Consider the following 11768-nt stretch of genomic DNA (forward strand, 5'->3'; position numbering starts at 1 on the left):
CCTATTGTGAAAGTTGACGAACACTTTTTTTACAACCAGGCATGTTTGTAACAGTATTCATTTGTTTTTTTAAATACATCCCATTTTAAATTTTAGAAAATGGTCCTCATTTAAAAATAATAAATTGAAAAAAGATTGCTTTATTTAAAAGCAACCACAGGTATGGTAGTTTGCATTCCTATGATGGCATCGAACAATAGTGGGTTGCAATTTGTGACTTACCTCATTAATATTCATGAGGTAGGTCAAACTGTGACCTACTACTATTTGGTAGTTTGTGAACTGACCTATTAGCACACCGGTCAGTTCACAAAATACCAATGCATTGTGAAAACGTCAGTGTGCAAACTGCGACCACTTTTACTGAATGCATTGTTTATACATTTTGTACCGCACACCTGACATACAGCAATTTGGATAACTAAATAACCACAGAATGTGTAGGTGTTCCCTGCATTCACCTTACCTCAGTACACTTGTTTTGTAACTCTGTTATTTTGAAAGAAATCTAGAGGGCCCTAATTATTGATTAGATTGTGTACTAACTATTTAACTTAGCATAAATAAAACATTCATTCCTTTCAGAAACAAATATCACTGACTGGACATTACCATTATCATGTGTTATCTCTGTGCCACTAGTATAATTCTACCCACAGCAGCTTTTAAGAGAAAACCTTGACAGTATGACTTTGCTCCTCCATACAGACAAAGCCTAAAAATGAGGAACCAATGAGCCTGCTGAAGTATCTGGTTGCTGTGGTTAAGGGAAAACAGACAATAAATTTACAGGGATTGCCCATTGATCGAGTTCCATGGGGTCCCAAGATCGGCAATGTGTCATTCTTTCATTATGTGTCCCAATCAAATTACCATCTCACCCATAACCTCCTGTGGTTCTGGATATATCCCCATGGCACTATATGTCTTCCTTTGAGACCCCTTGTCTCCCCTTCTATGTGTCATGTCTTCTCCATACCCGTCAAGTGTCCCCATCAGCTCAACATGTACCTCTCCATCAAGACTCAAGCCTCCCCAACAGCCCTGCTGTCTTCACATTAGTTCTTTCGTCCTGCCTGTATAGCCCACTTTCCCACTTGGTACCATAAGAGGTGAAGAGCAGTACTGCAGAGACAACAAGGATGTAAACCTATTGAGGGCATTGTATGTCTGGCTGACTGAGAAGGAACTGAGAGGGGCCAGAGACTAGAAAATGTGTACTAAAAGGCCACATAGGTCTGTAGGCCAGTATCTTAAATTCTGTGTTTTTTAATACTTTATTGAGTGACTCTTGGGAAAGAAAGATCTGCTTCCCAATGTTAATCTGTAAATGGATGAATTGCTGAGTGTGTTTGCTGTTATAACTTACTCTCTACATTGACATGATTCTATGCTCTGCCTCCTGCTAATTGCTTCCCACAGGAAGAGTCAGTCCACCCAACAGGAGATCACATCTACTGTAACCATGAGACAAATAGAAAAAAACTGGACGTCAGTGAAGAACTTCATCCTGCTGGGACTCTCAGACCACCCAAATGAGCAGATTGGCCTCTTTGCACTATTCCTTGCAATGTACTTGACGGCTGTTGTGGGGAATGCCATGATTGTAGCCGTAATTATCAGAGACCACCATCTTCATACCCCTATGTACTTCTTCTTGGGCAACTTGTCTTTTGTGGATATTTGCTTCACTACTGCTATTGCCCCCAGGATGTTGCATGATATGCTGTCAGAGGTCAGAACGATCCCCTTCCATAGCTGCATTGCCCAGCTGTATGCATTCTTCTGCATAGGAGGCACTGAAACCTACCTTCTTGCCATGATGGCTTTTGACCGATACATTGCCATCTGTAACCCACTCCGCTACACCTCTGTGATGTCCAGAAGCCTGTGCATATCCTTGGTGATTGGGTCCTGGGTCTTTGTGTCCGTGCATTCTTTGCTGCATGTTGGTATTGTGTCCAACTTTGAATTCTGTGGCTCCAATCTCATCAGACATTTCTTTTGTGACCTCCCACCCCTCCTCACACTGGCCTGCTCTGACACTTCCTCTTATGAATGGCTGGTCTTCACTGAGGGCTCCCTTGTAACCATGAGCCCCTTTGTGTTCACCATTGGCTCTTATGTTTATATCATACACAGAATCCTAAAGATCCAATCAGCAAAAGGGAGGCAGCGGGCATTCTCCACCTGCTCCTCCCACCTCACTGTAGTGAGACTGTTCTTTGGGAGTATCTTCTTTACCTACTTCCGTCCAGTCTCAGCCAACGCACTAGACCAGGAGCGGGTGGTGACGGTGGTATACACCATTGTGATACCTATGTTGAACCCATTCATCTACAGCCTGAGAAACAATGATGTCAAAAGTGCAGTGAAAAAAGCAGTCAGGCCCTCATTATGAGTGGCCCAATATACGGCCAGGTTTTCCACATCCCCCAGAGTTATGGATACTCGGGGTACTGATAACTCCAGGGATAGGGAAAATCTAATTTTATGGGGTGGATATGAGGGTCCACTAAGAAATTAGGAATAACTGCGGAATCTGGAACTCTGGGTTGATTTCACCTGGTCATTCCGCATGTTGGGCCCGATTTCACCCGTAGATGTTAGCTGCTTTTTATTTACGAGCCCCACATAATGAGGGCTCTGTAGGACAATAGCTGTGTAAGAATGATGATTGGTCCAGCAGCTTGATAGAAGAGCTTTCGAACTTCAACTCAAAATGCATATTTTCTACACTGTCAAAATATTCATGAATTTATGTAGTAGTCATTAATTATGTATGTATTTTTTTTTTGTCCTCATTTGCCAATTACCCTCAATATAAGAATCACCAGCCACCAAGTGTGTCGCAAACTGAGAAAAGAACTCAGGTTCTCGGGCTAACTCGCATACCAGGACACAATTCACCAAATGGCGGAAGATAAATCCATGATGAGGGAAGCTAGTTAGCTTGATTACTCCATCGAAGCATCTTTTCAGCCTGGAGGGGCGAATCATTGAACGGTGAGACCAGCGTTCAAGATCCAAAGAGTAACATAGGCATAATCATAGGACCCGGGGGAAAAAAAAAAAAAAGAAAACCCCGGCGTTCCTATTTCCGATTTAACAGAAAGTCCCAGAAAGCCAATTTTTTTTTTATTAACACGTCTAGCCAGGTCCAGCTTAGATGTATTGTATAGGGATGTCTACCAATCGCCATGTGATGGAGCTGTGGCGTCTACCCAAAACCTACAAATTTGACGCCTTGCAGAAGAATAGCGTAAAAAAGAAAAGATCTTGCCTGGCCCAATATATCTTCATCAATGCCAAAAATTACCAATGACAGGGTAATGGGCACAGTGCAATTAAGTATAGACTCCAACGTGTCCTTTATTTTCTCCCAGAAAGTACAGATAGAAGGGCAATCCTTAAACATGTGTGTATCTGAAGCACCGAGGAGGTTGCACTTGTTACATCTCTTTCCTGGCTGAAATTTTGATAGTCGTAAGGGAGAGAGGTATGCACGGTGAACGGTGAAAAGATGGTTGCGCCTTAGCCAAGCGGGTTTAACTAATCTATGTAACATAGTAATAGTAAATGAAGTAAGCCATTTTTGCTCACACTGTCGCCCCATCTCCTCTGCCCATAGTTGGTCAGGGAGGCTAAAATCTCCATCCACCTCCTCCAAAATACTCCAATACCAAAAAGCCACCTCTTTACCGCCCGCCTGCCTTATGACAAGCTGTTGTTCCAAATTACTAAATTTACCCAGCGGGACAGCTTTCCTAACTAGAGCCCGGGCCCAACTATCGAGCTGCATATATTTAAATCTTGATAGCCCAAGGCCGACCTTGTCGCGTAGTTCATCCCATGTCAGCAATGCGTCGTTTACCAACAGCTCTCCCCACCTTACGATTCCAGCTTGTTTCAAGGGGGACGCCAACCCATTCCTCAAACACATTGGTGTACCCGGAGCGTCCCACACCAGAGCATAATTTGAAAAATAAGACAGCCCTATTTTCTTTTTAATCTGGGCCCAGATACTGGCCATAGCTTGAAGAGACTTTAATTTAACCTTCTTAAAAAACTTTTGGTCTCCAAACTGAAACATAAATCCCTGAGAGAGTAGTTCCGCCCCTACCAACATGGTTCTAAACATTAAACCTATCGAGGAGTTAGATGGGGCTTTCAGAAGCATTCTAGAATAAGATAATTGGAAGACCCATGCATAGTACTGCAAATCGGATAATGCCAACCCACCCTTTTCCCTCCTCCTTCGTAATTTCTTCCACGCCAATCTGGTGGATTTATACTTCCAAATAAAAGAATTAATTTCCCGCTGAAATTTGTCTATTTGTTTAGGATCAAAAGCAAGGGGAATAGTATTACATATGAAGGTAAACTTAGGAAGGATAGCCATTTTAACTAAATTAGTTCTTCCCAGTATAGATAGTGGGAGATAAGACCACGCTTTTAATTTTTTTTGGCAGTCATTAAAGACCCGATCTAAATTAGTTTGCGCTATGTTCCCCACATCTTGGGTGATGTGGATACCAAGAGACCTCGTTGAGGGCGTCACCTTAATATGAGTATTGTTTATATTCCACACCATTATTTCGGTTTTGCTTGCATTGATCTCGTATCCGGAGATCCGCCCGAATTCTTCTGCACACTTAATTATGGTTGGAAATGCTAAGACCGGGTCAACTGTAAAAATAAGGATGTCATCCGCGTACAGGGCTACCCTCCTTTCCCACCCCTCTTATTTAAAAGAGGGGATATTAACTTCCTACCGTAGGACTTGCGCAAAAGGCTCAATATACAAATTAAAAAGAAGGGGAGCAAGGGGGCAGCCCTGTCTTGTCCCCCTTGTAATATTTACAGGTTCTGACAGGGTGTTGTTTACTAAGAGTCTGGCAAATGGAGCCTTATACAAAAGAGAGATCACTTGACAAAAATGATCACCGAAATTAAATTTTTTCAGTACCGCAGCCAAATAAGGCCAACTCACCCTGTCAAAGGCCTTAGTTGCGTCTAACGTGAAAGTAGCTAACGGCAGAGGGAGGCTAGAGGCAATATCAATGGCCCCGACTAAATCATGCGTAAGGTCAGCCAACTGACGGCCTTTTATGAAACCTTTTTGATCTTGATTTATTATTGAGGCTATGACCTTCCCCAACCTGGCTGACATAATAGCCGCAAAAATTTTATAGTCGTTATTAAGAAGTGATATCTGGCGGTATGATCCGCAATCGGTCGGGTCTTTCGCAGGTTTAAGTATCAAAACTATGATGGCATCACTCCATGATTTAGGAGGGTCATCCCCTTTTAACAGAATACTATTAAAAAGGACCGTCAGCGTTGGTATTATAGCTTCGCTCAAGGCACAATATAGTTCAGCTGGTAAGCCATCTGTACCAGCTGCCTTCCCTTGCTTGAGTTGCCCAATAACTTCTCTGACCTCTGCTTCTATTATTTCCGAATCCATATAGCTGCTTTGGACCTGAGTGAGGCTTGGCAGGGATATTTTATCTAACCAAGAATTCCTTGCAAAAAGATCGTCAGTGGTATCCTCTTTGTAAATGGCCTGAAAAAAATCCTGAAAAGGCTCTCCCAATATCTGAACTGGCAGATCGAGAGGATTGTTCGCCATCCAGCTTTATCTCTCTAATGTATTTTTTTGTTTGATCTGCTTTTATTTTCCATGCTAGCATCCTCCCAGCTGCTTCCCCGAACTCAAAATGGGAATTCTTACTTGCCTCCCATCTACTAGCAATTATGTATGTATTTTGTAAGCCAATCAAAACAATGATGTTTGTGTGAAATTGGGGCTACAGTTCCAGAATCCAAGAAAAAAACAGTTTATTTGATTGCTGAGATGTGCTTTGTGGAAAGTTAATACTGTACAATGTTAGTTTACTTTAAAACAATTCAGGAAAAATAACCAACATTTTGATTCCCAAGAGGATTTCATGTTGATTATGTTCACATATTATTCCAGGGATGCTGGGGCCCATTTGGAGGAAACAACACCATGATTGTACTCAGGTAATCATGGACCTAATTTAGGAGTCACTAGAGTTAGCATCAGCTACCACCGGGTTCCCCTCACTGTACCAACCCTTGCAAACACCGGTCCTGATGTCACACAAGCAGCGCCAAGAATAGAAGTTAACATCCGATGAGCTTTGATTACTTTCGGTGGCTCCGTCTGGTGTCCAGGGCATAAGGCGTCTGGTTTTGGAATGGGGTACATTCAGCAATCTTGTTATTCTGCAGTCTGGTAGTATCAAATTCAAGAACTCAGGTTTCTGATGTGAGGTGTGGGGGAATATTCATATATACAAAAATGTTGCATTTGGAAGTAATAATATAAGTACTTGATTCACAAAGGGCTTCTGTAATCGTGGTGGGGGCCCGCACTTGTAGAGGGGCATCCACAATGATAAACTGCAATGCGGATCTCCCGCCATGAGATGGGCCCCACACCATGACTGTAGGCCCCCCACCACAACTATGGGCCCTCCGTCATAAGTGCAGAGGACCCTGTGAATCGAGCCATAAGTGTTATGATTTAAAATAACTATTAATTCATGGTCTAAAGTTATCATAGAGGGAGGTAGTCAAGAGAGGTGCCATCTATTTTTGAGATGGATGTTACTGGGCAGCACCAGAAAGTCTAATCACCTGCACATGCTTTCAGCGCCAGTGTGGCTATAGGATCTAATGTAGCAGAGAAATAGGCCACTGGTCTAAGGACACTTGCGTGTAACTGTGTGAGTACGGAGAGCGCCCAAACTTCCTGTTAATGACAGAATAGTGACAACGCTTTGTTGTAATAAGGCTAGGCCTGGGCAGAGAAATAGGCCACTGGTCTAAGGACACTTGCGTGTAACTGTGTGAGTACGGAGAGCGCCCAAACTTCCTGTTAATGACAGAATAGTGACAACGCTTTGTTGTAATAAGGCTAGGCCTGGGCAAAGCACTACGCTACGCTCGCGAAGTTTGCGTAGTTCGCGCTACTTCGCACTACGCGAATTGCACGTAGCACAGTGCGAACATGCGTAGCGTAGTCTTGTGTAGTGCTGCAGTCATTTTTTGCTTGCTTGCGGTCCTCAACGTCAAGTTGGCAACCGCGAGCAAGCAAAATGACATCCCGGTGAGACTTTTTCCTTGTTCGCGATCAGCAACATCAAGTTGGCGATCGCGAACAAGGAAAATAAACTTCCCGGCGAGATTCCCAACGCGAGGAGGTCAGGTTTCTCATTGCGACCGCTCGCGATGAGAAACTACCAGTTCGCGTTGAGAAAGCTGCCGCTCGAGTAAAAATCTCCTCGAGCAGCAGAAAACTACAGCTCGCACTGTGCAAGATGCCATTTTCAAGGATTGCACAGTGCCGGTTGCTTGTCCGCACTGTGCAATCATTGAAAACAACATCTTGCACAGTGCGAACATGTTACTACGCAGTTCGCAAAGTGCTACGCGAAGCTCGCGTAGTGCGAACTGCACTTTGCGTAGCTTCGCGAAGTGCTACTTCGCGAACTATGCCCACCCTTAAATAAGGCATTCCTAAGGCTGGAGCACAACATAGACTCCCTCTCAGCTCCAGGAAGGCAAGCAACCAATCGTTAACCCATGATGCTGGATCTGACACGTCTTTGTTTGTCAACATCTGTAAAGGCTTAGCCGTCAGGGTGAAGTTGGGAATCCACTGTCGACAGGATTCTGCAGTCACCAAGGAAAGGACGGCAATTGTCTGTTTGGGCCAGGAAGAACCGAGGGGCAGAAATGTTGCCTGTTTTACAATCCACAACCACAATACAGGAAACAGATGAAAACACAGCCATGCACACAAACTCAAAACAAACACATACAAACAAACAAGGTGGATCCACCCTCCTCTCACTCACCAAACACTAACTAGTCATATAATACACTCCTACACACCCTTCTACCCCTATACCCACACAATCCTACAGAAATCCCACCTCTGTACTGCAAAAAACATATTTTGCTTATGTACTAATAACCAACAAAACACACACCATCAATCTAAAAAACTCCCACCCTTTCCAAATAAAACCCTTTCACTGCCCTCTGCCTACTCCTAGCATTGCCCTTGCCACCCTTCTGAGCCCTTTACTCAACCATCTATCATACCCCTTTGCCACACAACTATCCTCTTCTGGTCACGCAAGATCAATGAGAATACTTGTTCAAAACTCCCCCTCACTAATAAGGCAAGATCATCGCCCTGCTCAGCTTGCAAACATCTATCAAACCCCGTTTATCCACTTATACTACACAGAGACTCTCCTCTCACACTCAATACCCCTTCTCCTTTAACATGCACAGCTCACTCAAATCCTACACCTCAAGTCACTACCAAAATACCAGATAATACTACACCACAAAAACAAATATGCATATTAAATTTAAGTGAACAAAATCTAAACATACCTACACGCATCCACTCTTTTCTGAATACCAATATACATACATTTTAAACCATCTCTATTTCACACTCTCCATACAATAAAAAGACCAAATGCCGAATCCACAATCACAACTTACACTCACGTCTATCATCCATTGCTGAATTCCGAGCCATAAAATATAACCCTCATGTTCCACCACCACTCCTGCACCACACACCTTCCAGCTTCAACATATGCAAAGGTAAGCAACTCCACAACACTCTTCATAAGCTTACATTCCCTTGTCAATCACATGATAAGCCTTCTTTTCAGACACAACTCCACAGCCCAATCCCTCAATTTCAACCCGACTCACCGCACATGCACACCCAAAACAATGTCCTTTAAGCCTTTTGAAGGAAGATGATGAGATACAAAAATACACTATCTCTGTTCCTGCAACAGTTAACACCATCACTATTTAAAAAAATAAACTCACTATCAAGCAGTACAAACTCACACCACCTCCCAAAAATATTCTTTAGACTGCCTACTGCTTGTTCCATATAAAACAACACATGTTCGACATAATGACAGACACAGAACCTGACTTACTATGCATAACTGACTCATGGCTCAGGAAAGACATGGCACCAGTATTTGATTAAGCTGTTCCACCAGGATAGCAAATTGTGACACAAAAGCACATAGGCAAAGGAGGAGATGGCTTAGCTGATATATTTAAAGAAACAGAAAATCTCACAAAAGTTGAGGATGTTTTTGTACAAGGTTGTGAGGGCATCCTTGTTAGGGGCAACCTTACCTTACTCTTTCCATGTCACTTTCTACTTTCTCTCTACAGACCACCACCTAGCAATGCAACATTCCCAGACACATTTCTAGACACTATCTCTAACATTCTTACTCTTACAATACACTCAAACCTATGCATCTCTGGTGACCTCAACATACGGTTTGACAGACCTAATGCCACACCTCAGAAATACCCCATCTGGTATAGACACACACAATCTTCCCAATCGTTTTCAATCCAATGCGCATCGCAGGACACACATTAGATATCATTTTTGCCAATCCCAACCTAGTCACATTCCAAAAGATTACTTCTGTCACAAGGTCAGACCACTACCTTATTGTCTTCCAACACAAGACACCATAACTCACTCCTTCTAAAATCATGTGGTTCACAACTACAGAATCGATCTTTGAACAAGTTGAATATGCAGAAAAAAGGAAACCTACTTACCTCCAATATAGATCTGGACACATTAAATTCTGTACAAACAGTTTATGGATGGATCCAGGAAGCTTTTGTTCTCTTAATCCCTCTGAAATCATCTAAGCATAACAAAAAAACATGTCCTTCAATGAACGTAGAATTAAGAAAAGATCAAAAACCAAATTGATAAGCTTCAACACAACTGACACAAAAAAATCAACCCTCAAGGCAAGATATGCCAAAGCAGACATAACATAATAAATCTACAATGAAAAAAAACAAAAAAAGAAGAATTTTATAAAAGATTCACGCAATTCCAAAAGACAAAATACACAGAAGCTACCAATCCCATTTCCTCAACTGCTTTGTGACAAGCTGGCAAATCATTATACAACTAAAGCAAATATGTTGGATTTTTACTTATCCAACAAAAAAAAAAACAACAGCCCCAAAACGTTTGCAATAAAAACCCTCGAGGGGGAGGCAAACAAAGGCTGTATGCCCTTTAAAGAACTATCACCAACAACATTTCTGGATCTATTAGGATTTGACCAATGTCCAAATCTTCAAAAACATTATTTTATCAATGGTCATCCCAGTCAGAACACTCATCAACAACTCCTTAACTACTGGAGTTTTTCCAGAAGACTTTGAAAAAGGCATTCATATGCCCTTTATTAAAAAAATCTAACCTGCACAATCAAGACCCGACAACTACAGGCCCATAGCAAACCAACCATTCCTGGGAAAACTAATGGAAAGAGCAGTCATCTCCCAGATGTCACAAGTAATTGAAGACAATGCCACACTTTCTGACTTCTAATCTGGATTCTGTCCAGGAAGAGGCACTGAATCAGGTCTAATCTCAATCTGAGATTATCTTAAAAACGCAGTATAACAGAACGTGGTTACTGCTCTTCGTCTCTTGCACCTTTTAGATACCTTTGACACAGTGGATCATGAAACACTAATCCAAAGACTTGAGGGAGCCAGAAGAGATGGCACAGCTCCTGCTTGGTCATATCGTATCTACACAATAGAGCAAATATTATCCATACTCCTCCATTTTCTACTAAACCGGACAGCATTAAAGCAGGAGTTCCTCAAGAATCAATCATCTTACCCACGCTTTTCCTCATCACCCTGAAATCATTACCAGATCTGGTTTTGACATCACCTGCTATAACCTCACAGATACATCTGAAATTGGAAAGCTCAAAGGACATTGGAACATCAGATATCTACAGTTGCATCTGGCCCATTGAACAATTGGTAACATGGACCCACCTCATAATGAATGCCTCCAAAACTAAAAGAAACACCTGTGGTGGTTGGGAAACCTATACTCTCTCTGCCCATGGCCTGACGATCCAAGGCCACCACCAAACATATATAAGAGGGTAGGAAAACTGAAATTTACCATAGACACCAAGCGTCAATGAATGCCCAAGTGGATCAGTTAGCCAAATCATGCTTTGTCACAATTAAAACACTGTGACACATCTTCCTGCATCTAGGATTCCCCCACCAGATTCAAGCTGCCATTTTTTTTATCCTATCAAAACTGGATTACGCTAAAGGTCTTTATCACGACACATCTTTATCAACTATGAGAAAATTACAGAAAATTCAAAATGCTGCTACTTGATTACTCCTACATTTAAAGCCACAAGCACACATATCACCTGCCTTGAGGGTCCCACAGTGGTTACCAGTTGCAAGAAGATCTACCTTCAAGCTGCTTTGTACCACTCACAAACAAATTCATGACAGATCTCTCTTCATCAGGAAGAAAATTATCAAATGCCTAAAACAAATGCTCGAGAATGACTCCCCGCTAATTCCTGCATACAAGAAAAAATCATTAGTAGAACATCCTTTTCTGTTCTAGCAGCCAACCTATGGAGTTCGCTACACACAAACATAAGATCCATTGACTACAATCTCAGCTGCAGAAGGATAGTCAAGAGCGAGTTCTTCACCACATGATGACTATAATCACAACACAACAGTGCCCCGCACTGAGGTAAGGTTTTTTTCTTTAGAGTTAAGCGAAAGGTGGAATTTAGGGAAATAAAAGGGTTTTTGAGATTCTGGGTTGGGTGGACTTTAGGGGACAGGGATGGATG

The 11768-nt window shown here is 42.3% G+C and overlaps 1 protein-coding gene across 1 annotated transcript; it reads left to right on the plus strand.

Annotated features, from left to right (window-relative positions):
* The first annotated feature begins 1465 nt into the window (after nt 1-1465).
* Nucleotides 1466-2401, plus strand: LOC146796995 (olfactory receptor 1L4-like). Its single transcript, XM_085630288.1, has one exon. It carries the CDS (start codon nt 1466-1468, stop codon nt 2399-2401), a length of 936 nt encoding a protein of 311 aa, XP_085486414.1.
* The last annotated feature ends 9367 nt before the right edge of the window (nt 2402-11768 follow it).

This window comes from Triturus cristatus, chromosome 10 (assembly GCF_964204655.1).
Source record: "Triturus cristatus chromosome 10, aTriCri1.1, whole genome shotgun sequence".
Classification (NCBI taxonomy): Eukaryota; Metazoa; Chordata; class Amphibia; order Caudata; family Salamandridae; genus Triturus; species Triturus cristatus.

Bases quoted from the DNA above. Each gene is read 5' to 3' on its own strand.
- LOC146796995 (XM_085630288.1), top strand. From the start codon at position 1,466: ATGAGACAAATAGAAAAAAACTGGACGTCAGTGAAGAACTTCATCCTG.